A 26,911-nucleotide genomic window follows, 5' to 3' on the forward strand; every position below is an offset into this window, starting at 1 on the left:
AGACTCACCATTAGCTGGGAGCGTGATGATGATTTTGTCTTCAAAACTTTTTGTTCCTAGCACTTTGATCTGGAGACAGGGAGAATAGAGATGATCAGTCTAAAAATGAAATGACTTGTTGTATTTTATACAGCTTTAGAGATGAAACCAGTACACTAATTATTATCCTGTAGTCCTGCAAACATAGAGGAGGAACATTAGGACTTTGGACAATGTGCTTCCCAATATTAGAGTTTGTGGTTGTTAGGTTGATGTACACATTGTTAGCCTATTTCCTAATAACTTCAGCTTTTGAGATGAAATAACTAACATTGTATTAAAGCCCGGTATGATTCATGAATCTTGTGTTCGATACTAAACCCCATTTCAGTTTCTGTTACATTGTTGCTTTGGTTCTAAATGTCCAAGGCCTGCATTTTTTTTGTTCAATGCTGTTGGGTAGGCCAGCCTGTGAAGGGGGCCTAAAAAGTTAAAACTTAAAAGTGTTCTTGAGCTTGATATACTCGTAGGCCAGCCATGAAACCTTTTTATTTCTACAAGACATTTAAACAATTTCTGTAAAGTGTGACAGTTTAACTTGACTAGTAATAATTACTCATCAACAAAACTTGCATTATAAGCAAATGCATTAAATGAAGCATAATGCTCACCTCATACTGTGCCCGCCCACCAATTCCAGATTCTTCTCTATAGATGGGGATGATCATGATCTGATCCTGATTGTGCCAATGGATTTCGACATCTAAAATGAGACAACCAAATAAGTCATTGCAGTACTTTTATCCAGTTACCAATTCTCTCCCTCTCTCTTTTGGGTTTTTTTTTTTCTACCAAAGCTTAGCAAAATTAATGTAGATATAAATTTATTATGTCTGTATACGGGGTCACTGAAAAATAAAGACATCTTATTTCATCCATTTATAGGCTCCTTGAACAAATAATATGAATGGTGCAAATAGATATGCATGCTCCAAACATGCCATTAGGAATCCATGATACTTATAATGACAAGAATAGGTCTCAACCACTGAAGATGGCTAGCAAGGGAACTCCCCCAAAACCTAAGTAGACAAGTACATTATATTTTTGAACAAACATTATGGATGATGCACAAAAGGGCATATTCAAAATCCCAGCTCATCAGTTTGTGATGAGTTTAAATGTTGAAAGTTCTGCTGACAGTCTTAAAGTCATAAATTTAAAAATCACCATGCATGTGCTTCTTCTGGAAACTTATCATAAACATAAATTCTGGTTCATGCAGTAGTATTTCTAAAATAAGCATCCCCTTCCAATGATAATGAAGGAGCCAGCTAGCTTTGTGGTAAAATCTTCATGGGGGGTGGTAGAGAAATGGGGTGAACTTGCACCTTCATGGCTCATAGGCCTTGGCTTAGGTAGTGAAAGTCTGTTGCAGGTCTTAAGGTTCAAATCTAACCATTGAAGGAGAGAGAAAGAGAGAACCCCCACCTCCATCAGGGTGTAAGGGCTATGGGTAGAGAAAAGGCTCATGCCCCCACACACATACACAGGGAAAAATGCCTGGCACTGTACCTGTATTCCCCAAGATGGTTATGATTGTCTTGTTAGAGCCTGGTGTCAGATTCAACTGCTTTAAATTCTGAAACATTAAAAAATTGCATCATCATACACTTCTAAAATTGAAACAAATTATTTGCAATATCATATAATCAGATTAGTTCATCGGATCACAGGCATTAAACAGAGCACCCCAAATTTAATCCAAAAACAATTCAATGAACTATCTACAGAATAAATCTTAAGCCTCCTAGCCAATCCTATACTGAAGTCACATGTTCATGAACTTATTGAGGACAGGACCAACGGTCATCTGAACTGATGGGTGGTGATCAAGGTGCCTTGCTCAAGTTTTATTCTTCCCTTCCTGCACCAACCAAAAAGAAAGGCAAGCTGTATGAATAAATGTTTACCTTGCCCGTTTCTAATACCGAAAACCCTCCAATAAAAAGACCAGATGCAGATCCCGAGGCATATTTAGCTCCTCTAATTGATGCACTCATGGAAACAGATATATCTGGTTTCATGTCCTTTGACTTGGGTATAGAGCGTACCAAGTGCTCTGGTGAGTAAGGGAAAAAGAGGCAATATGAGCTGCCAGTGTTAAGATCCACCCATGGCTTTGCATACCTTCAAGCCCACAGACAGAAAAGAATATAAGCAGATGAGAAAACTTTCTGGTAAATTAGCATACAAAACATACAAAATTTTAAGAAACATACCCAACAAAAGGAGGGTCCACAATACAGTCATATGGGACTTCCTCACTGTTTCCAAGAGGTCCAAAGTTGTTGCCATAAGCATTACTTTCATAATAAAGAGAAAAAAGAAAGGGATTAACCGAATGTCATCACTTATATGAATCTATCTACAAAAGTGTGCTAGTAAACTGAATACCAAGTCTTCACAACATATATAAAGTATACAACATATCAACGACAAAGATTAAGGGTGATGGAGCCATAAACTTCAAGATAGAACAAAATTTTCATCCAAACCAATTTAAAGAAGTCTTCTCCAAAAAGATGACCATCCACATGTATTTTTTAATCGCATGATATATTAAGTCATTTAAATAGGTACACAATAAATTTCAGATTTTTTTTTTTTTGGGGGGGGGGGGGGGGTAATTCTAGCCATTACAGGTGTGCGTGTTAGATTAACTCAGACTCTAAATTTTATTTAACTTATTTGCATGAGTTGTCAAGGCAGCATAACTTGCTTTGCAAATGTTCAGAAGTCACAAAGGGTTTATAGAGGTGAGAAAAATGAAAAAATAAAGAAAGAAAGAAAGGAAAACAGTTGCAATGTGTTCTAATGGCATGCTTGAACTCTTATAAATGGAAGAATTACTTTTCTCCACATGATTGAAACCTATAAATTAAATAATCTGTCTTCAAGTACTTCACAAGTCACTAAAGGGTGCTTCTATCTTGTCTCTGTCGGCACAGGACTGGCTTATTTATGAACCATGACTTGTGTGACACTTTCTTTGGCACGTCAGATACTTGTGGACATGACAATTGAGCACACCATTATCCAACATGCATTCTAAGATTTGTAAAATAACCTTCATTTAATTAAAAAAAAAAATGAGGAGAATTATCAAACACATTACTATCAACCATTAATAACCTATGAAATTCTTATCATCCTGATGATTTTTATTACTAATAATTTTTTCTGCCATCATACACAAAAATGTATGTTTCAATATTGTTAATTTACTAAAACACACATATAGCCATGACTGTGTCTCAAGTTTTGGACTTGCTGAATCCAACACCTATTCACAACAAATTACAAGGGTTTTGTCTGCAATTCATAGTTTACAAACCTGAACTTCACCAAGAAGTTATATCCTTTTGTAGGAAAAGGAACATTTGTCAGCGTCTCTTTTGGAGCATCCACAGAAACAATATCCCCCGTGAGTACCGTAACCAGTGTTTGCAGTTTCAGACCAGAACCCTCGAAAATAACTGTTCACAGGTAACAAGTTCCATATTGAAAAGGGCTACCATCATATTCAGAGGAAATCATAGAAGCACATAGGGAAGATATCTAACATTAAATTTGTGCCAGAAGCTTCAACAAAGCGAAAGGTTTTATTCCAATACCTTGGGTTGAACCTTCCCCAACTGCTTCAGCTATTCCAGATGTCATGTCCACAGATACAACACTTTCGTTGGCAGTAAACCACTTGCCAGAATCTTGATCATTTAAACCTACCATAATAAATTGAACAATGTAAAATCCCAAAAAAAAAGGTACGAAAGGAATGATAAATCCATGGATATTTGAATATTGATTCTGGAAGAGAAGAATATTTTTTTAGCGGTCAGGTACACAACCAATGGGTCTTGAAGCAATGACCTCACACTCTACCTAGAACTTTTGAGGGGAGGAGGTGCGAATTGAGCTAGAGCTCATTGGTAGAAAAGAAAATAATACTATGATTAATATATGAGAAACAGGATGGTACAAGAAGACATTAGAACATCATTATCTGCCACCCTAGGACACAAGTAAGCAGTCCACATGTTGTGATGCAAATGCATTTGGCAGATAAATATTTTTATGCAGGGAACCTATTTCTATATAAGCAAAATACATCCATCAAAGAAAACGGGAGATACATCTGCTTCAGATAACAATAGGTGAAGAAAGGAAGTAGAGAAAAGGGAGATGTCAAAGGAATTTTCACAGTTGAGAACTATTTATTTTATGAATTTCTTTATGGGAAATGAAAGAATTTTCTGTGTGTGTGCATGTGTGTGTATGTGGTACCCATAGGCCATGGGCCTGAAACTCTCATCTTCCGAGTAGACTGAACAGTGTTAAAATTAGAATCATATCAAGTCCAACATTCTATATAGGAATTAGACTTCTTCAACACTTTTAAATAAACTTGACTATTAACAAATGAAGCTTAGAGTAGTTCAAATATTATCAGATACAATTATGAAGTGCTAGAAGACGAATGCTATCACAGATTTCACGTTATAACATGGAGCAAATAGTTATAAATAGCAACAAGATGGAGACAGTACTGCACAAACTGAAATTTCATTTAATTAGTAATTTGAGACAGATTTGAAAGAAAACACATAACTATAAATAACTGTAAAGAAAATGTATTGGTAGTATGTTCACTGTAGACCCACCTTCTATACTGAAGTTCAGATAACTTCCTTTGTGTAAGACTGGATTTTGAGGGTGTACATGAGCACCAACTGAAATCTAAAGAAAATTAAGGAATTAACTTGTCTTAAACTGTAGTATTAATTAAAAACATAAACATGAAACTCAGAAGGAAAATATGAAAGTAAAACGCATATAGAGATTACTTTTTCATATTATGATCAGAACCAATAGCATTTGGTTAACAAATAAGGCTTATTTCAGACATAAGTCTCAGGAAGTCTCCTGTGGGGCTAATTAGGAAATTTCCATGAGATATCTTACAACAACTGAACAAAACAATGTATCAGGTGTGGGCTGTGTGGCTAGGGCTGCAAACAATCCAGCCCCATGCTGTTCATTGAGCTTTAACTCAAGTGACACTTCTCCCCTTTAAGAATAGGGTTAAAGCTGAGCTCTTAAGTTCAAGACCCGCTGGGTATGTGTATAAACTATCAATAAAAGTATAAAAATAGCTTTCAAGCTCCCACAAAAACTACTTATCAAATAAATAAAAAAAGCTCCCACAAAATACTCATGAGTGATAGGCAAAGCACTGGTTTGGCTCCGCTCTGTCTTTTGGTAAATGAGTTCAACAATATCAAGTAATGCCCAATTCCAGCTCAAGTTATGCTTGGTTCATTTAACAGTATTAAATTAGATATATGATTGAGTGGAGGGCAAGGACCAAAAATATGATTTTTAGGTTTTCTCAAGACCGAGCTTATACAGGTCAAGTATAGACGCAGAGGATTATGAATAAAAACATAAACCAATAGCATGTAATTTGGAATTACATTGAATTTCCTCAATCCAGCATATTTGAGCCAATTAAGCTGAGCTGAAGTACACAGAGCCCTTAGGCTCTAGTTCTTTAACAAGCGCATATCAAAACCACCATACATGGGTTTGTGAAAACAAGCCAAGTCCTAGCAGTACATGAACAACTGAGTTCATTTACCACCCTAGGTGTGGCCCATCTACTGGTAGTCTCAAATCGCTATACATGGGTTCATACATCCAGCAATGAATAAATAAAAAACTGAGGTTTATGGTAAAAATGGCAAAAATAAGTAGCAAGGGAAATTTTGAAACTGTAGAGTCAGTTATTTCCATTCAAGATGTAAAATGAATTAGAATAATAAAGGAAAGCATGCCTTGAGTGTATTGGCATGACAAAATCAGAGCCTTTCTGCAGCATTTCTATGGAACTTAGCTTTCAAGCTATGTGCAAGAGAAGAAATGCATAATTTATGGCTGGAAGATAGCATCACTTCTTTACATTGCTTTCAAGCATTCGTAAGGGTTGTGAAAAAAGGGATTAGTTTGTACCAGAATATAGTCTGACTTCAATGGTGAACTACTCATTGATACTCGTATGAGAGCTCTTCCATGTCGTAATGCCTTCAACAAAAATTAGCAAGTTCACAAGTTACAGTTAGATGATATGGCCAGGAATAAATAGAATGAATACTGAAATAAGTGTTCTTCATTTGTTTATCCAGATGAGATAAAATGCATGATCAAATGCAATGTAAAGCAGAACAAATGGAAAAAGGGCCAAGTCGTGATTCCTCTCCAGTAGTTTGCTCTTTGAAGCTGGGACAATTGAAACTCAAAAGTTTATGTAAACAACAAACCTTGAGATGAATATTTCCATCGTCATCATGTGTGTTGTTTATGAGGACAATATCAGGATAGTTAGTTTCAGCATGGAAAAGAACTGCATTGTGTGCTTCATAAAAAGGATTTCCTGGTCAATAGCAAAATAACAGGTAGACTGATGAGGACTTAAATCCAGAAGCTATGATTCCCCATAAACATTAAAAAAAGCTAAAACTTTACTACCTAGAGTATCAGAATAGCTTATTGGCAGTTTTAGATCAGCACCAACAGCAAGATTGATTACATGAAATGGGAACTCCTTATTTGTTATCCTTATTTGAGCCACCTGGTCAAAATGCACAGACATCAGCATAGTGAATTCTAAAACTTGTACACAAAGTGTTAAAGAATGTAGACTCAAATGTCAATAGACTGAGATGAGGCAAAGGCACAAGAAGGAACCCAAGACATTGTACATATTTTCCAAATGCTATGCAGTAACTACATTTTGACAAATATTATGAACTAGACCTGCATGTAACCCGTTAAAATTTCAATTGCTTTTCTTATTGAGTCATAAGAAAAAGAAGTGAATTATTAATGCATATGTATGAAACTGAGCAGGGAGCATCTGCTTGTGTCAAATTAATTGGAAATCCCATCTTTGACATATTGAATCATACACATTTCAATTTGCACCAAACTATCGAGGAATTTGAGACACTAACAATGTCTCTTTCTCATGAGGTTAGACAAATCAAATGCTAAGATATGAACATGCAACCCACGCTCATTGAATTACAGAACCTTTTATTCTTCCCTTTTTTGCAGGGCGAGGGCACCCAAAAGACAACAATATATCTTATTAGAAATAAGAGCATTAACAACAGCTTATGTAAAATAGCATAAAGCCCAAAAATCACCAACATCAGATTATGAACCAATTATGCAAAATGGGTTTTTGCTACAGAGCTTGTGCAAATATACAAGTTACTATAGCTTATGCAAAACAATTTTTTATTATTTCTTTGCATTTCCCGAGGGTAAAGGAAGAGGGTGGATGGTGATTGTTGCATGTGAAGAGAGAGAAACAATTTAAAAAAATCAAGAAAATTTGTTATTTTAAAGAAATAAATTATAAAATAGATAAACAAAAGTGCATGTTTTGAAGAATGGTTAATTAAAATAGAAAAAGTAGGTTCTTATTCTAAAATAGATGGTAATTTTTGCGTAAGTTGATGTCAATGCTCTAATAAAGCTTACCTACATCACTCTGCAAGGCATCAACAATATATTTAAAGAACTAAAATAGAAATAATAAAGCTTGCCTACATCTACACCAATTATCAGCCCTACGTAAGATCAAATATCCATACCTCAGCGACCCGAACACAAGAGGCAATCTCAATTCTTCCTGTTGTACGATCTTTTCCTTGAATGCATGCAAGATTGTTGCTGTCTGTTGTCTTTATCCTATCCCTGTGAATGGAAATAGAATCTTTCTGCACAGCTTCATTCTTCTCACCAAAACATCTTAATAATGAATATACAATAGTTCCTTTCCGACTTTGACCATCCCACTGACCATACGATTCTGAAGATGAAGGCAATAAACTTGTTGTAGTATAATGGGGAGGAAGAACCCAGGTTATGGGAACTCCAAGAGCAAGAGGGAGATCTGCCACCACCAATAATGATACTGATGCACTGTAAAACCTTGACCCTGAGTTAGAACCAGGAGTTATAAAATCACATGAGAATGTGACATTGACATTTGCCCTGCCTGCAGATCTGGAATGGAGTGACAATGGCATATAAGAAAAATAAGCCAACAAAGAGTTGTCAATTAGAATAGATAGAAAGCAGATGTAGCTCATACCACAATAGGATAAGACGGGTTTTTTCTTTTGATAAGATACAGGTAAAAAGTACAAACAATTCATCAGCACATTTTATTTTTAAATACCTCAAAACCATTCTTCATAAGAAATGTTTACAGGTTAAGCGCTGACTGAAAAATAAGAATTACATGCTAGTACCTAAATTTAGTCATAAACAAAATAGGCCGAGGAACTTTCAAAGCTTCTGATGAAACAGCATACATCCATAATCTATCAGCCCTCTGTTTTTTGCTCAAGCACAATATATCCATAATCTATCAGCCCTCCGTTTTTTGCTCAAGCACATTAAGGCCCCAAAATTTCCTAGATCTTGCAATTATTTTCATTAAGTCCCAGTCTAAGAAGCACAGACATGGACACAGTTCGACACTACGTGAAACACGGTGAAATATCAATTCTTGAAAATCTAGGTCATGACACATCAAGGACATGAAAATTAATTAATTAATATAAATATTTTTAGGCATATTTTATGTAATTATCTTAGACTTTAAAATTAGGTAATAGCCATCAATAAGTTTACAAACATAACTAAATTAATTTTTTTGATAAGTAAAACATATCTAAATTAATTTTAAAACAATAATAGACAGGAAGTCCTACTATGTCTTCAGTTTATGATCTAATGGATGCTTGTAATTTGTGTTTTTGATTGTTTTGGTCCCCAGTTGTATACTTCTGTATACATGGGTGACTCCTTTTTATGATCTGAATAAAATTTACATTACTTATAAATAAATTTAAAAAAAGATAGCAAAGATGTAAACTAATAATTATAAAGTGATGTTTAGAGTACAAACCAAGGGCAAAAACAAACTACAAATAAACATCAAAACTTAAAGATAAAAATCCAATACCATTATTATTCACAATTTGATATAAATAGAAAAACATAAGGAAATAAAAGAAAAAAAAAATTGACTATTCAACACTAATCTTGACATATTCAGTAAATAAAACCATAAGCACAATAATATATCAAAGAAAAATAAATAAATAAAAAGGGGAAATTACATAAAATGGTACACAGTTTAAACCCTATTCAATTAGGTCCCAGGTTTTTAATTTTGTCAATTAAAGTCCCAAACTTATGAAACAATTTCAACTGGGATCACCTGTCCAACTCATTATTAATTTTTATTTTATTCTAGGCATTAATGGAGCAGAATAAATGGGGAAACCATTATTAAACTTTGTATTTCACCTAGCTAACTACTAAGTAGTTTCACTTTTCTGGCAATCAGTCTCTCACTCTACACAAAGCTTTCTCTCTCTACCTTTCTGTCCATAGCTGCCAACTTGATTTATGAACAAGCTCTAGGAGAAATAAAGAGTTTAATTAATAATTTCCCAACTTTATCTGCTCTGTTACTGCCTATAATAATGAAATGAATAACGGACGTAAACAGAGGCTGCAAATTAAAACAATTACATAAATTTGGGACTTTAATTAACAAAATTAGAAAACTGGGACTTAATTTGAAATATTATATAAATTGTGGGCCTTTATTTATTTTCCCCAATAACAATTAAAACAGACTTCGACGCCAACTTAGCAAAATGGGGGAAAAAAAAAGTAAAATGCTCAAAGAGTTTTCAAGAATCATTGAGCAGAAGCAAGAAAAAAAAAAAAAATATATATATATATATATATATGAAAAGAGAAAAATGAGAGCTCAGCAACATAAGGCCCCATTGTAGCTAGCAGAGAGAGCATGCCGATAAGGGTCTGTGGAGTTGCGAATAAGTGCCAGAGTCACCGATTGATGGAGAGAGAGAGAGAGAGAGAGAGAGAGAGATCAGCAACGAAGAACTGTGGTGGTAAATAGTAATACTAATACTATAAATCTAATCTGATTCTTTCACTGTGAAATGGAACCTGTGGTAGTAAATAGTAATACTAATATTATAAATCTAATCTGATTCTTTCAACTATGAAATGGAACCATACAGCAAAGAAGAGGTACTAATCAAGAGGTGTGAGGTCAGAGGCATTTGCCACATGTTGGCCGCTGCATTTGCTGCCAATAACTGCCTAGTTGTGGCAACGAGCAGGTCCAAGGGCTCAATGGCAGACTTGGAGCACAATCCCAGATTTGACAGCCATGATTCTTACCGCCGATCTAGACATTGCAGTGAGTTTTGGGCTTTTTTTTTTTTTTTTTTTTCTATGTTTGTATGTGGATGTTGAGCCAGGCCAACCACTGTTAGTCAATTTTAACGGCAAACTAAAAAAAGTATCAATTTGACACGTGTGGAGTTAAGGGAGTAAATTGGCAAAAATATAAGTTTAGGGGGTTTAATGGCCACTACACCAAAGTTCAGGAGATGTCATGGCATCTTGGACCATTACATTAACATAAATCTAATATCTTCAACACTCCCCCTCAAGCAAGAGCATATAGCATATAGGTCCAGCTTGGAACATTAACATTTACACCCTAAACAACTCCTACATAGTGCCTTGGTAAATGATGAACAAAAGAGGGTGCAAATTCACCTGGGCAGGCTGAAATAGAAGTTGAACCAACCTAAATGATATGAAACCAAACAAAGAACCAAACAGAGACTTTATTCAGCTTAGGTTATCCTTATCCTGCATAAGGGACAAATAAATACCTATACCCAAACAATCAAACATCTACCAAAAATAACTTTTTATCATATTTAGGATTAAGTTATCCTTATCCTGGATAGGGAATAGCCCACATCATGAACCAAACAGGGGTATTCCCTGTCAACTCCGATCAACAACCAACAACCAACACCAATGGCTTCAGAACTCAATGATGACAACTGCACTGGCAACCAACAACTCTGGCAGCAATGAGCAAGAAACTACCAAGAAAAACACACCTTGGAACCACTGAAAACTCCCGAGAGATCAAGGAAAAGCCACTGCGAGCTCTGGCAAGCAACCTCCATGACCAAAAAACCAACGTGGCAGGCTGAAACCTACTGAGGAGTACCAGATCTGCTGAGACTCACCGGAATACGATGAAAACAACAACCCAACAACAAAAGGCCACTGAGAAACACCAAGAACAACAACCAAGATCAGTGGAGGATGGTCAGAAACCACCACTGACCTTCCGTTGATAACAACAAAAACAGATGCCAACCACCAAGATCTACCAAGCTGGGTTGCAGGTCAGATCTGGATTTCAGGTCGAATCTATGCCTTCAGGTTGGATCTGCGACACCAATGACAACAACAACAGCAGCCACCAGCAATGACAACGAGACAACCACCAACAACAGCAAAAACCATCAAGAACAACTAACAACAGCATCCACCAAGAACTACCAACAACCACCAACAACTATCAACAGCAACCACCAACAACAACACAAACTTTGATCTGAAGGTTGCACAAGCAACCAACCATCAACAACCGAGAACAATAGTAACAATGAGATAAAGATGGCTTTGATAAGAGAAGCTGAAGCAGAAAAGAGAGAAGAATACAAGTGACGTGGTTCAGCTTCAGCCAACATCGTACGTCCATGAGATAAAGCCCTAGTGGCTACATCTTTATTGTATTCTTAGTTGTTGATTACAATGAACCCTAGCAGTGTATATATAAGAGCTAATATCCTCAACAATCTTCATCTGATTTCAAATAGTCACAATTGTATGAGAAATACTTAATCCAAAAGAAGAAGACTGCACTAGAATCTACGCAGATGCAATCAATCATAGAATGAAATGTTTGACTGCTCAATGCAATTAATTTCAGTATAAAACCCAATGCATCCCATTGAGAGAACACAAAACCAATGTAGCAGTAACTTTAGCGTACCTTCCATACAAAACCTTGATAAAACCAAGTTCTCTCTCTTCCAAATAACTAGTGAATTGAACTTCTTTTGAAGTAGCCACCAGGGATTTATACATTTCCCCATGCGAATGCTCTGACACAAGGAAACCCAACACCTAAACAAGGGGAAAAAGAAAAGGTCAAGCACATAATATCCCTAGTAAAAACATGTGATGAGCAGAAATCCCAAGTAGTTTGACACCAAACTTATCCAACCTTTTCATCTTCTACAGTCCACTGATAATTTTTGCAGAGCTCATAAAAAGAAAACAAATGTCCCTGATATTACAAAGAAGTCAATCAGTACTTTAATAAGAGAAAGGTAATAATTGTTGGCTTTCAATTCCTACCTCAGGAAACACAGGATATATTGGCATCTCACGCCCAACGCCAAGTTGATCACTTTGTACATTCAAAGTCATCACAGATGGAACTCCTATTTTGACACTGCCATATGCTTGACAAATTACAGTATCTCCTTTGCCAAAAACCGAGGCAAGAACAGTCTGATCATAATAACAAATGTCAGTATATTTCTAGTAGAAATGTAAATAAGACATACTCAACGAAAAAGAAAAAAAGAAAAAAGGAAAAAAGTTGTAGAGGCAACGTCTACTGGTCTTGATTAGGTAAATCCAATGGTTCAAGAGGACAGAATTGCCCTGCCTGAAATCGTCATTTGTAACGGCAAGCCTATTTACTTCTAATATAATTTTATAAAGAGAAAATGCAAAAATACCCCCTGAACTCTTGGTCAAAAACAAACTGGTACCCTATACTCCTAATTTGAAATTTTAACTCCTGAACTATGATAAATGCCCAAACCATTCTTACTGTTACCATTCTATTTATTGAATGGATGGACAATGCTACATGCATTTTAATAAAAACTATTTTTAAATTAGAATTTAATAAAAAATTTCCCTTTAAAACATCTTCTTCTTTTTTTCTCTTCCTTCACCAGTCACAGCATAGACTGTCACAATCACCACCAAACCACAATTACCCAACCACCAACAACCACACAACCCCAACAAAATTTTCAGCCACTTCCCCAAATAAAACACTTTTTTTTTTTTATGTAAGTAATAATGTTCATTGAAAATAAAAATGACTAGGAAACATACACTCAATTCTCAAACAGTCACATAATAACATGGTTTTCATCACAATCCCCAACCAAAATAGCCTACTCATAATGCTAGACCCAAACAGCACCACCCCCACTTCCTCAAGCTCTCCATGTACCACCACACCTAATGTAAGGCCTCTACTTCTTAACCTTTACCTTTACCTTTAATTAAAGGTCATACCCACTGCACAAAACTCCCACTTTTGTGAGGTCTGATAGAGATGATTTGGAGAATTTTATTAAATCTTAATTACAAATTTTTTTTTTTTTTTTTAAATTAAAATGCTATCATGCGAAATGCATGAAATACTTTTTGTCAATTAGATTATAAAAATGGTACCAAAAGGAGTGATTTTGGCATTTACCAAGGGTTCAAGGTATCATATTTTCAAATTAGAAATAGTGGGGGTCAAATTTGATTTTATCCAAAGTTCAAGGGATATTTTTGCATTTTTCCCTTTTAGAGAAGTGTTCTTGCCACAGAATAATTAAAAACAGGTAACCATTAACAAGAAGCCAGATGCACACTCTGACTAGGCAGCTGACTGCAAGTTATAGGATCTATTATATCCAACATCAAATATCATGTCCCATAGCTCATAAAAGAAAAGAACAACAAAAACTAGTAATTCATAATCAATGCATAAAAAAGCTATAGATAATAGTTAACAGCAAAGCAGCATTAGCTAGTTATCATATCTTACAGTATTGCCAGGTGAATTTGCAGACAATCTTCCTGAAGATTTCTGAATTGTTGCAATCCCCTCATCCATACTAGCATACTCAACATACACTCCGATAGTTGGGCCTCCTTCAACAGTAAGCTAAGCATACAAAACCACAAGGCACCAATAAGTAACAAAAAAAAGAAAAACACAAGCACACATAAATACATGCAGAAACACATGTATAATTTTGTGTCTTTGGGGGGGGGGGGGGGGGGTGGTGGACTTCCAGAGTCATTGAATAAGGCAGAATGAAATATAACATCCATTATAGCAACAAAATGAATTTCTCTTTATCTTAGCACTATCAACTAAAGCTAATGTTTATGATGAGAACAAGGAATAGACAAGCAAATATTTATATCCAGAACATACCACATATGATGCACCTGGTGCCAGGAAAATATTAGGAGGGTGAATTCTTGGTGGTGCATAAACTTCGACCTTTATTGGCTGACTCAAAATTTCATGTCCAGATTGCTGTGAAGCACTGACCTGATATCAAGTTTTATCTTTAAACTTGCATCACCCCAAATTCCCAACAGAGAATCTAACAATGGTTGCTAATTGGAGACATAAAATATTTGTGTTAATCAACAGTGAACTTACATAAAGAGTTGTGATTCCCAGACTTGTCCCCATAATTTTAAAGTTCGGCCCTTTCACGTGTCCACCATGAGGACTCGAGGTATCATCAATGCCTACGAGTTCAACTATGTGATCCTCAATATGGACATGAATATTCATGTAAGCATACTGCATCACAAGTTCCCAGTCACTGAAGTAATTATTTAAAAACAAACAAAACCTTTTTAAAGCATGAAAAGAATAGTGGTCAAGAATATCTATATAAAACAACAGGCTCTATTTTCCACATGCAAACTACTGCAACTTTCTAGTAGATGTGTCACAGTAAAATCAGTTTAAATCATGCTGAGTACAAAATATATTGGAATGCATGTCTTCCCAGAGAGAGATAAAAATGACATCAATTCAAACCTGAGAAGAGTCAAAAGTACTTCCATCATTAATCCCAGCCATTAGGTTAATGGTTTGTGAGCATCCTTCCTAAAAATAGCAAGAAATATTAGAATAAAGGCCAGCTTATAAAAAAATATATATCACCAAGGGAATACAAACCATAAGGCAAAGCTCCTCTTGTGATGTAATCCTAATCCAGTCTATATCTGCAACTTGGACCTGTAAAATATTATAATCTATGAGAAACTTCACACAGGTGGATCTGAAGATAAAGGCATCACAACAAGTATAAGAATGAAGAAAAGAAAGCAGCCTACAGCTTTATGAATTAGACAACACTAAATATTTTGATTATTTGCTCAAGATTATATTGTCACAGAGACAACCCAAGGTCTAGATTATAATTGTAACCAAAAGTGAGAGACATTGCAAATTAAATTCCCACTTTCCATAGCAACGGATAATTTCTATTTAACTTTACAAGTTATAATCCATTATGCATCACATCAAAACGTAATTTTTCATATTTAAGAAGAAAAAGATAACTTTTATATGAAACTGACAAGGGATTCATTTGGATCTGATAATAAACATCTGAATTTACATTTATGTGGGACACTCATCACATCTACTTCAAAGAAGAGTACACCATTAGGTGGCAAGGCCATGCATTATCAGATTAACTTTATAACTAATAAGCATCATTAAGAGAGGGCGCTGCCCAAGTACAGAGGAAGTACACAACATCCAGGATATTGTCATTTACACCCAAACTTGAATGAAAAACCACAAAAAAGTAGAAGAAAAACATTACATCAGACCTAACAATTGCATGATGAATGATCACCCAAATCAGCTTAAATAAAAATATGATTGTGTAAGAGTTTCACATAGACAGATGGATTACTAGGATTGCTTGTTTAGCAAGAATAAGATCCAAACTTGTTTTCAACAAAAATATTTCCATTTGAGGCTAATTTCTCTTAATTGAAAAATTTATATGGACCTTGAGGATTTATTCATGCCTCTTTAAATTAGCTTGGGGAAATATATATTTCCACCAGAATCTATTGTCAAACACTCTCCAAAAAGATTTCTTCATAAAACAAACGGTTTCAAAGGGAAAAGGAGTGGGAATAAAATTTTGCAAACTTGTTACAATAAATCTTTCATCAACACTAGAAACAGGATTGAAGTTGGTAAAGGTGAAAGACACAATCAAACAAATTACACAGAAAGAACAGATGGGAAGAAAAATACCACAGCAGAAGCTGTAATTGGAGGAGCAAGTCCAATATCACGAACTGTCACAAATGCAGTACCCAACCCTTTAGGAGACAACATCAATTGTGAGCATTGTAAACCCAGTGGGGGTGGAACAACTTCTACCACTCGAGAATCATTCACAACTGCTTCCAAGAAACAGCTTCCACCAATAATTGACAGATTTACCTAAAATAAGGAAATCATTGCATTGTATAAAAGTTAAAGCAGTATAAGGATTATATTTTCTGACACCAACATAAATACATAGCAGCACTGGAGAGGTAAATCTGATGGGCAATTTAGGTTGAAAACCAAGTGTCAAATGAGTTGTCCTACACATGAGCATCCTCAAGTATTGCGAAACATATCAGCAATTTTGGTATGTGCCATTTGATAAATATACCAGATAAACATTCATAAACCTGACCAAGTAATTGGCGTCCAGCTCAAAGCATCTCAAGAATTCTGAAAATAATATATTTTTAAACTATAAACAAACAGGATGCTTAAGTTAAATGAAGATCTATAACAATGGCACTGTACAATGACCATCATCTTCAATGGATAAGTAAAAACAGTTTCACATCAGAGTTATACAGGCCTGAAGCCTTCAATCTTTCATCTCACACATCCATGGTGATTAATCGGCCCAATGCCTTCTTCTACCTTAGAAAGCTAATATATCACCCTTTTTTATTTAATTAGTACCATAACAAAAATGATTAGAAAAGAGGGAAACAAACTTTTCTGCATTGAGATAGCTTGGGTTAAGTAGAATCAAATCTTGCTTTTGATTGTATGTGACAGCAAATGATTTAATGTTGCTCCACAAAACATTTTCCTGAGAGTGTAGTACTCATCAAAGCATTTTCTATTCCTCAAATGGATAGTTACTTTAATCTCTCTTTGAAAAATCAGAAGCCTCTTGATAATACTGATTTACATCAATTGAAATAGCATTACTAACTCCATTTACTTAATCTATGAAACCTACATTTTGGTAATGCAACCAAACCCTAATTTACCAAATATTGTGGCAGTTAATGGGTGTGAAGGTGCTCTTTTTAGTAAAAGGACACCGATGAAATGAAGACCAATAATATGTAACCACCACTTTTGGTAAGTTCAACAGAAAAATTTGCTTGGTTAAAAAAAAAAAAATTGTTAGGCCTTGAACCTAGACCAAATTCAAACAGGCTGCTGACAATGCATTTTTATTTGAAATCAAACTGAAAAAGTCATTAAGTACTGGGATTAGAGTCTACCTTGGCATCAGGATTGAAAAATAGCAAGTTGAACTCTGGGTAAACACTAATAGTAGAAACAAGCTGCATATTTGAACAAAACTGAAGGTAAGAATCATACTTTGGAAGATAGATTAGCAATATAAACCTGAATGGTTTATAGGTTTGTATAAACCAGGCACAACAAACTTCATCACAAATCTTATGAAATTAATGGGGGAAAGAGAACAAGAAAAAATTACATAAGCATCTCTTCAGGGAAAAAATTACAAACTTAGACCTGTAATTTTATTGCATCTGTAAGAACAGTCTCTGAACTTTCTAGCAGTTGAGCAGAATAATGATCAATGACGGTATCGCTGAAACCAATGACACTAGCACGAACAATGCACTGAAAAGAAGGGTACTTAACATCTCAGAACAGAATTATTACAATTTACTCACATCATGACAAGGAAAAGAGGTACATTATGAGGCTATAATTTTTAGAGCATAGAATATGACAAAGTGTCATAATTTTAAGATCAATAGAAAATATGGAGGATTGTGTGCTAGTGACAAGGTCAATTGAAAAAATAAAAATAAAGCAAGTGCTTTATCCATAGAACCTAAAAAACCAGATATATGGCTGCAACCTTTTCCTAATTATCCACTAGAGTTCAATCTCAAACCTAAATTCTTTACAAACAACTAAAGGGCATAAGTAGATTACAAAACAATACGAAAGATGAAGGAATCAAAGTTTTCCAGTACCAGTCCTGATTCATTTTGCAAGACCAAAAACCTCTCCCAACTGCATTTCGACCTAACTGAATCAAAAGCATCATCCCAGTAGGCTAGCCCATCACAACTGCTTAGTTCCCACCTCAAACAAAGAGAAGATGAATTTGCAAAAGGTTCTCCAGTGTTACTTATGCCAACTGCAGCTATTCGAACAGTGCGTCCATTTGCCACAGTCACAGGGGTGACTCGAATTCGTCCTGAGCTGCGGTCAGCTTGAATTGCAGTTTGTATAACATTGCGCTCATTTACTGAACAGCGGCATAAATTGCCCAAAAGCATGAAAAGTTAAATTTATAAAAACTAGTAAATTGTGACTGAATGCAACTTTGATATAAGGAAATAATGTGTACCAGGTTCGTCGGCTATTAGTGCAATTGAGGAAGGATAGCCACATGAAAGTGATGACAAAATTTCTACTATTGCAGGCAGAGGATGGTCATCCCCAACCAAATTACCATGTTTGAAAACAAGTTTCTGAATCATTTTAAACCATCGAAAAAAAATATCATGACTTCAAGATTTCAAAGAAAAAAAGAACTGCATTCAATATAAAGCAAGAAAGAATGCAGAAACTTACAAAGTTTCCTAGCGTTTGACATAAAACTCTGTACACACTACTATTGTTGCCAGATAGCTGATTCACAAGAACTCCGTTCTGAACAGGACCATGCCCTTCATCCAAAGTTTCAACGGTTTCAATGAAGTCAACACCTTTATCCCACTTTTCAGGTCCACCAAGAAGCATGATATCTAAATGTGTTCCAGGAACAAGATAAAATTTATCCAAATTTTCCAATAGATTTTGAGCTTCAGCTTGAGCCAAATCAAACCAATAACCACCAAACTGGCTCCCATCCCCTAACTGACAAATGATAAGTGGTGGGTATGCTGCGATACGTGTAGATGCTTTTAAGACAATAGGTCCTTGTAATGAGTTATCAACATGGTGATAATCTTTTGATAGAGTGGCATGCAACATAGCTCGACCAGGACCGGAAGCATATATACGGGTCCAAGAGCATGGAGGACCATTTAATGATGCATAGAGCTCAAAATTTTCTACCATGTCCAAGACAGGTTTCTCCCCTGTTGCATTGACAATATTGAAAGACTTGCTTCCAGCTTTCCACTTAATGAAGGAGCAAAAAGCATCACACCTATAAAAATAGGCACCTGCAGTTGACAAATCACCTTTAACAAAGACTTAACCAACACCAACAAAAGGCAAGTTCATATGGTTCAAGGATATGGCATCACCATTTGATGCTTTCATTGTTACAGCAGCTTGAAGATGTGATCCCACAACAGTCTCTACGGGGAAGCTATGAAGCATAGCCATAGATGAGGGGATGGAAACTTCAATCACCACCTATTAGTAATTATTTAACATTATAAATACAAGTGTTAACAAAAGGGTAAAGGGAATCAAAGAGATAAGTGATGCAGAGATTTCATCATTGCGAACATCTAGAAAAACCAAAAAATAAATCTAAAGGAACACCAGTGATTAAAGTTTGTCCCTTTACTCATCCCAAAAATTAAATACATAAATAAATAAAAGGGAAAGGAAAGGGTTTTCCCTTGTGCTAGTGCACCAGCTTATAAGATTTTCTCAGCATTATTGGACACAAGAACAAGCACAGATATTAGGAAATATGAAAACATAACAGATCTTAGTAACATAGTGCAATATCTCAAATTTTCCGAAAGATAAAAGTAAGCAATAATTAATTAAATCATTTCATGTTTCAATTTTTAGAAATTTCCTTCAAATTGGATCACTTCAGATAGAAGATTTATTATTAAACATATGTGATAAGTGTGAGTGTGTGTGTGTGTGTGTGTGTTTGTCTATATATATATATATATATATATATGCAATAAGTATACAATCAATATTCATTATGTATTCAACATTTTAATATTCAACTTCTGTTATAAACTCCGTGGTGAAGTATTTCTTGGATGTATATGGATGTTAAAGGATCTCTAAATTCTAAAAGCAAAATTTGTATGCTTATAAATCATCAAAAACAAGGTATAACACTGAGCACTGCAAACACATTACCTCATCATAATTCAATGCATCAAAAACAGATATCACTTTAACAGTAGCTTTACCAGGCTTCTTGGCCTGGACAATCCCTAAAGCAGATACCGATACAGTAGCTGTGTCTGAAGAAAACCATTTGTAGTCACTAGAAGCCTTTGCACAGCCTACAAAAATTTAATAGCAATCAGAAGCACATCAACAACATTAGCAGCAAGTTAAACACTACATACAAAACTCAGCAGGGTATCAACCTCCTGTGGCCTTTAGCTCCACCTCCTGATAAACAGTTGGGGCCCAGGGAAGGAGAATGCTTTGTGTGATACCGCTTCTTTTGTCTAAAATAAATTTCACTTGATTGCAAACCTTGACTTCTTGCACAACTTTGAGAACCTAAAAGGGAATATAACCAACACAGGCACATAAAAGAAAGGAACTATATATTCCAAAGACAATAGAGGTATGATAATTTAGGGGTGGGGGGAGTGAATGGGGGGACAAAATAAGAAAGAAGTTCATAATACAAGCACAAAATTCCAAACTAATACAAGGCAGCACCTCCTTTGTTTCTTGATGCCCGGTAAAATATGTCAAAGAAGCCATCAACTTATCCAGTCCCTGTGAAGTTGCTTTCAGGATTCTAGTCTGCCAGCTATGTTTTACTGCAATATCATCAGGCACCAAAAAAGTTCTCCAGTACTCTGACTGGTTATCGTACAACTTAACATCATCACTCTGCAATTCAAGGAAGGAATTTCTGAGAAGACAGCCAAGAAAATCATGATAAACTAGCTGGTATAACAGAGTAAAGTGAATAATAAGAGCAAAACGCCAACAGATAACTGGCATATTGTCCATGCATAGGAGCAAGAAATTTGCAAAACAAATAGTAAACTAAATTATCATGAACAAGAGAGAGGAAAATGCCATTCCGACATTTCGACACATAAACTAATAAATCTAAATAAAACTGCTGGGAACAAGCTATAGACCCAGATATCATGGTTCAATCTCCACTAGTAGTTCTCATGGATTACCTAATACACGGTTCTAGCAGGTGGGGTCGTGTATCTATGGTTTATTTCCCAAGGATGGGTCTAAAGGGCCCTACCTTGGTGAGGTTCCAGGTCATCCAAAAAAAAAAAAAATCTAAAGAAAACTATAGATAGTGTAAATGCAAAGATATAAAAGAAATTTTAGAATGAATAAAGATCATGAATATAAAGAAAACATGGTAGACAAAACATAAAGAGTGCCAGAATTGACAACAATAGCACATCCTGAAGAAGTTAATTCAGTATTTATGTGAAAGAACATATAATTGGAGGTGTTTCCCTATCATAAGATAAGCCTTTATTTTGACAGATGAGACCACCTTTCAGATGCAGCTATCAAAATGAAATGATATAAAGGGATAAAATACCCACCAAATAAAATCCCATCTTGGAATGGGAGATGGGGTTTCCATGTCCAGTGTACATGGTTACCTCTTTGAGTTTCATTCATAAGTTTTTACAACCCAAAAAAAAAAAAAAAAAAAAATCATCTTGGACTACTACTACAAATGTAAGCTTCTTTATAGATATCTCTGTAGTTCCTCTAAATTACAAAGAGAGGATTGCTTAGCCCTTTGCCATACACCAGAATAATTTGAAATTGAGATTGAAAAAATTTGAAGTCTGTATAGCTCTTTTGTTTCTAGAGGCCCCCAAAAAAATACATTAGTTTTGATAAGCTGATTGTACTCCATAATTGTTGAAACTTCTTGTTTTTGTTTTTATTTTATATTAGTATGTTAGTTTCCGTTAGCATAAGGGCATTCTTGTAATCATATTATAAGACCATCATATAAATATGTGCAAAGGTGAGGGACTGATTAAAAATAGTCCTATACCCTCTCTCTCTCTCTCTCTCTCTCTCTCTCTCTTCCCTTTAACCCTAATACCTCGTATTTTACAACTCAACAATAATTAATTTAGTGGATTGTTCAAACTCCTAAAAAATTAGTCACTTTTAACAGGTATTACTTTCCTAGAATAATGTAAATGAATTGATAGCCTCGATTTGTCTTAACAGAATTAGGAAGACCAATTATATAGACATCATAAAAGGACGAACAAGCTATCATGCATACTATGCTTTCATACATAATAAACTATATAATATAAATTCCATCCTACACTGTGTTTAGACCAAGTGAATATCCTCTTCTGTTTTCTTTTTTCTTTTTTCCCACTTTGTATGGCATCCGGCACAATATAAGGATATTAAACTATTATCATTGTTTGCTCCAAGTCTAGTCTATTGCTTGAAAACATTACTCCGTCTAAAATACTATTTTTTAAATAAGTGTTTAGAAAATTCAATTGTTTATTTTATAATATCTTAACAATATCCCAAAATTTTTTGTTTAATAATAAAATACGGGTCTTACATGCACTATAAGTACAATTATTAGCACAGTTTACTCTAAGGGAAATTCTATCACCAATGTTTTAAGAGATTTTAAATACCATTTTTTATTGGTAAGTTACTAATATACCCAACAGGTCTTGAACCCACAATCTCACCCTCCACCTAGAACTTGTAAGGGGAGGAGGTGAAAATTAAGTTATAGCTCATTTGCTTTAAGAAATTTAAAATACTACAACAATTAAAACTCAATTACCAAAAGTTTTAAAGAAAACATTTTCTTAATAGATGTTAAAATATTTTAATAATCTATTAGTTTTGATAAAAACTCAGTTTTACATGATGTGTTTTTGCCACATAACTTAAATTATTTTTGCTCCTATATTTCTATTATCTATTTTATTATTCAATTTCAATTACATTATAAAAAATTTCTTTGAGTTTACATATGATTTTTGATCGATAGGTGCATCACACAGGCATCGTTCTAGAACTTCTAGTAACACTAAAAAATTGAAACCAAAATATGAATAAGTTACCTCTGTAATGTAAATTTCTTGTGCATCAGGCCCTTGTGAGAAGACCTTCATTTGTATGAGATATTGACGGCCAGAAACGACATACCAACGTGCCACAGACGGAATGGTTTTCACTCCTTCTAAAGGATCACCAGAGGTAGAAAATGATGCTATATATAACGATAAAGAATCTGGTACAACAACATTAAGGGATGAAACTTGTACATGGCCAACAACCCTTGTATCTTCAACCACAACAGTTGCTACCCCTAAGTCTAGTGCTTTTGTTAATCCCATCATAGAGTCCACTTGAGCAACTGAAGAGTTTGAAACAGACCATCGATGATGTGGAGATGGTAAAATGACCACTGAAAATTCCAGGAAAGTGGCGTAAGGCCATTGACAATAGGCCCATAATGAAGAAGCACGTAGTCAGTCCATGTAATTCTATAAAAGAGGTAAATACCAGCAGAAACTTAAAGAATTGAATGCATCACAGCTAAAAACATAAAGCCAGGTAGCATAATGGCCAACTTAATTACAATTGCACAGTATTTTTAGCCAACTCAGAGAAAAATAAAAATAAAGAGAGAGAGTATAATGCATAGTTGAAACTAGACCTTAACTAAACCCACATCCAATGTCAATCCTTTAAAACCTCTTGACATCCATCATGCCAACACTATTGTGTATAGAGTCTGACCTAAAGAACCCTAAGACGAAGAAAACTAATTTGAAACCAGATCTTCAATCAAGGGGATTTCCAACTTTCAGCAAAGCCAAGGTAAAAAGATGCAAGACCCCCACTAGTTTATTGCTACAGTGCAATCCAAATGCGACCATTCCCTAAAGAGCTTTGTCTTTTCTTAGTTAGATTCTCAGCATCAAAGCACAATAAGAGTCATCCATATCTAGATAGAGAAAGAAAAAAAAAGTGCGTAATTTTTTTTTGATTCAGGCCTTTACAGCATAATGAGTAGCTACTTTGGTTACACACACACACACACACACACACACACACATATATATATATATATAAAATAAGTAGTAATTTTATTAGAAAGAAAGAAATATCAAGTACACAGGCAGTATACTAGATGTTCACATAACTACGATTTAAAAGAAAAATAATCAATTAAGTTCCATCAAGTTTGAGAAAGAAAACATCCCTGAGGCTGATAACCACTAGAACAAAGTCCTCAGAAACTGCGACTTCAGGTCTAAAATTGACATCTCACACCCATCAAAATGTCTTGCATTTCACCACCTCCATAAATACCACATCAAACAATGAGGAATGGCCTTCCAAATCCCCCTATTTTGATGCCACCCAAAATGGCATTGCCAACTCACTAGTAGATCAACAATCCTCCCAGGCATCACCCACTGAACCCCAAAAAGTGTAAAATCCCATAACTCCTGGGCAATAAGGCAGTGCTATTTTGGCTAAAAACTCACCTTGACCCTGAGGTCAGAAGAACCTTAAGGTTTCCCTACTACTGGACTAGAAAGTTGCTAGAAATAACTTTAAATTTCTATAAATAAATAAATTTTTCTTTGAGAACCAAACAGCAGAACTTCAGATTTCAATTAACATATGTTATTTGCAATCTTTTTATTTATCAAAAAGATTTCAAATAACATACAGATCCCAGCAGAGAACTTTAACCAATAAGATTAAGTCCTTTTTCTTACACACTCTCCTTGTTTGGAGTGTGACCCTGTCGCTTTTTTCTTGTTTTTCTCTTCCTCTTTTACTTGATCATTGTAATTTTGGTTTTTGATTTTTGCTTCTGCAGTACATCCCCAATGTTCTCAAGTTGGCTATTTTTTTCTTATTAAAATTTTTCGTTATCTATTTAAAAAAAATAAAAAATAAAAAAAACATCAACTAGTCAATATCTCCAATGCACTTCTATATTTCTGTTTAAATCAATAGCATCAAAAGATAATATTGCCACCCAAAAAAAAAAAAATGTCATATATGGCCTGTAATTCAGGTACGCAGAATCATCCAAATTGAAGGCATACTGAAATAGACCAAAAAAAAAAAATGTAGAACTACTTTGGAGTATTATTAAATGGGTTCAAATAGAGAAACCTTGAGGAATATTTTCACGTATAACTTTAAGCCTATAACGAACAGCAGCACCAATGAGGACAAAAACAGGTGAGGGAGGTTCAAGTGACATGGCTTCTGCTACAGTCAGAACAATCCTATCAGCCATATGCTTTAATCCAGGCTCAAGCAAATGCACAGAAACAATCTCCTGGCCGATTTCAACTCCTTTTACAACATATAAATCTGAAAATACACCCTGCATTACATATCAAAGAAAATAATTACTTATACATATAGAAGAATTAGTTAACACGCTGCCAATTCTCATTCACATTCAGTAGCAGCATTCATACACTATCTTCAAGTTGTATTTGGATATCTAAGTCCCCACACAATCCACCACAGTCGCTTAGCGGAGAATCCTTCAACGGAACATGGACAAGGTGATGAGGCAATCCATCAGTTTCGGGCATCTGATGCCACTTGAATTGTAAGCCCACTAGTGACGAGAACACATTATCTGCAACAGAAGGATGACAAAAGTGAAATAAACATTCCAACCAGACCAAATTATATTATTTAAAGTACAAAACAACCAAATTCAGAAAACAAAAATCCATTCACCCTGCAAAAAAAAGCTAAAAACAATTGACAAAAGGGTCATCCACCTTCGCTATCAAAGGCGCGGACACGGAGAGTAGCGAGTCCATCTAAGTCAAGCTTGATAGAATTATGAAATATCTGAATTCTGGAGAAATTGTCAATAAAAACTTTGCAACGAATCACGACCCCCGTGCGAACATCAGTAGCATAAACAGCAGTCTCCTTTCGACCGCTATAAGTAGCAATCGACCTCAGCCTCGCACTAGTCGAGCAGTGATTGCTCGAATTATACTCAGGTAACACTGACAGAACATCATGATGATCCCAGGACCTATGCATACAGATTCCAAACAAAAATGCTTCAACATTATGATTACATCAACAAAAGCGAACTTATGATACACATTTTCTCGACAGCCAAACAGGGGGGGTTTAGGGTTTATGAATTTGGATTCAAAAAATTTCACAGAAATTTACCATTTGAAGCAGCCATCGCTTCCTTGAAGCCTGTACTCAACAGGATGAGTCATTTTGGGAGGTAAGAGTAAATTGACATCGGCGATGTGAGGGCCTGAGCCTGAGTACGACGTCGTTGTGTCCAACACTAGAAGAAGAGTGAGTAGTACTGTGAGGTACAACATATTGGAGCGCATCGAGTCTACGCCACAGCATGGCATAGCAGTAGTGGGAAAAAGTTGAAGTTTGAGACTTTATATTATTTTGGAGCTGAGCAGTGAGTGAGCATTGTGGAGAAGAAGAGCTTGAGCTGAAAATTTTGAACAGAGAAAAAATGGAAACCCTAAAATCAGGGGGGGTTTTAGTTTTAGGGGTTTTGGGGGGAACGACAGGTGGGAGACGTGGCGAGGTGTGATTGGTGCTGATGTGGAAAGTGGTAGGGATTTGGGATTTCTGTAACTTTCTATATTGTTGGTGGGTCCCTGATATTTATTAATCTGGAAAAAAGTGGGGACACGTTGCTCCGGAAAGGACTTGGAACAGTGTCTTTTTTAAGATGCTTTTTTTTTTTTTAATAAACTTTTAAGATGCTTTTTATTCCTCAAAAATAAAATAAAATAAAATACCTTTTTT

General features: G+C 35.3%; 1 protein-coding gene across 1 annotated transcript in view; it reads right to left on the bottom strand.

The window, feature by feature from the left end:
- LOC115976582 (nuclear pore complex protein GP210) overlaps window positions 1-26,619 on the bottom strand; it is a 33,614-nt gene extending 6,995 nt beyond the window's left edge. Inside the window, exons 1-35 of the mRNA XM_031097935.1 lie at window positions 26,300-26,619; window positions 25,888-26,153; window positions 25,573-25,739; window positions 25,259-25,475; window positions 23,179-23,525; window positions 20,786-20,962; window positions 20,482-20,620; window positions 20,246-20,394; window positions 19,435-19,546; window positions 18,755-19,350; window positions 18,528-18,651; window positions 18,148-18,425; window positions 17,675-17,785; window positions 17,416-17,478; window positions 16,145-16,336; window positions 15,044-15,103; window positions 14,903-14,971; window positions 14,513-14,659; window positions 14,279-14,398; window positions 13,883-14,002; window positions 12,397-12,552; window positions 12,263-12,325; window positions 12,029-12,162; window positions 7,701-8,115; window positions 6,568-6,670; window positions 6,360-6,472; window positions 6,052-6,123; window positions 4,704-4,779; window positions 3,657-3,764; window positions 3,377-3,518; window positions 2,262-2,345; window positions 1,953-2,169; window positions 1,555-1,621; window positions 651-742; window positions 9-69 (exon numbers count right to left, since the gene is read on the bottom strand). Of these exons, the coding sequence (XP_030953795.1) occupies window positions 9-69; window positions 651-742; window positions 1,555-1,621; window positions 1,953-2,169; window positions 2,262-2,345; window positions 3,377-3,518; window positions 3,657-3,764; window positions 4,704-4,779; window positions 6,052-6,123; window positions 6,360-6,472; window positions 6,568-6,670; window positions 7,701-8,115; window positions 12,029-12,162; window positions 12,263-12,325; window positions 12,397-12,552; window positions 13,883-14,002; window positions 14,279-14,398; window positions 14,513-14,659; window positions 14,903-14,971; window positions 15,044-15,103; window positions 16,145-16,336; window positions 17,416-17,478; window positions 17,675-17,785; window positions 18,148-18,425; window positions 18,528-18,651; window positions 18,755-19,350; window positions 19,435-19,546; window positions 20,246-20,394; window positions 20,482-20,620; window positions 20,786-20,962; window positions 23,179-23,525; window positions 25,259-25,475; window positions 25,573-25,739; window positions 25,888-26,153; window positions 26,300-26,499 (5,557 nt within the window). The 5' untranslated portion in view covers window positions 26,500-26,619. The remainder of the gene's footprint in view (window positions 1-8; window positions 70-650; window positions 743-1,554; window positions 1,622-1,952; window positions 2,170-2,261; window positions 2,346-3,376; window positions 3,519-3,656; window positions 3,765-4,703; window positions 4,780-6,051; window positions 6,124-6,359; window positions 6,473-6,567; window positions 6,671-7,700; window positions 8,116-12,028; window positions 12,163-12,262; window positions 12,326-12,396; window positions 12,553-13,882; window positions 14,003-14,278; window positions 14,399-14,512; window positions 14,660-14,902; window positions 14,972-15,043; window positions 15,104-16,144; window positions 16,337-17,415; window positions 17,479-17,674; window positions 17,786-18,147; window positions 18,426-18,527; window positions 18,652-18,754; window positions 19,351-19,434; window positions 19,547-20,245; window positions 20,395-20,481; window positions 20,621-20,785; window positions 20,963-23,178; window positions 23,526-25,258; window positions 25,476-25,572; window positions 25,740-25,887; window positions 26,154-26,299) is intronic.
- Window positions 26,620-26,911: the final 292 nt, after the last annotated feature.

Source organism: Quercus lobata, chromosome 2 (assembly GCF_001633185.2).
Source record: "Quercus lobata isolate SW786 chromosome 2, ValleyOak3.0 Primary Assembly, whole genome shotgun sequence".
NCBI classification, from domain to species: domain Eukaryota; kingdom Viridiplantae; phylum Streptophyta; class Magnoliopsida; order Fagales; family Fagaceae; genus Quercus; species Quercus lobata.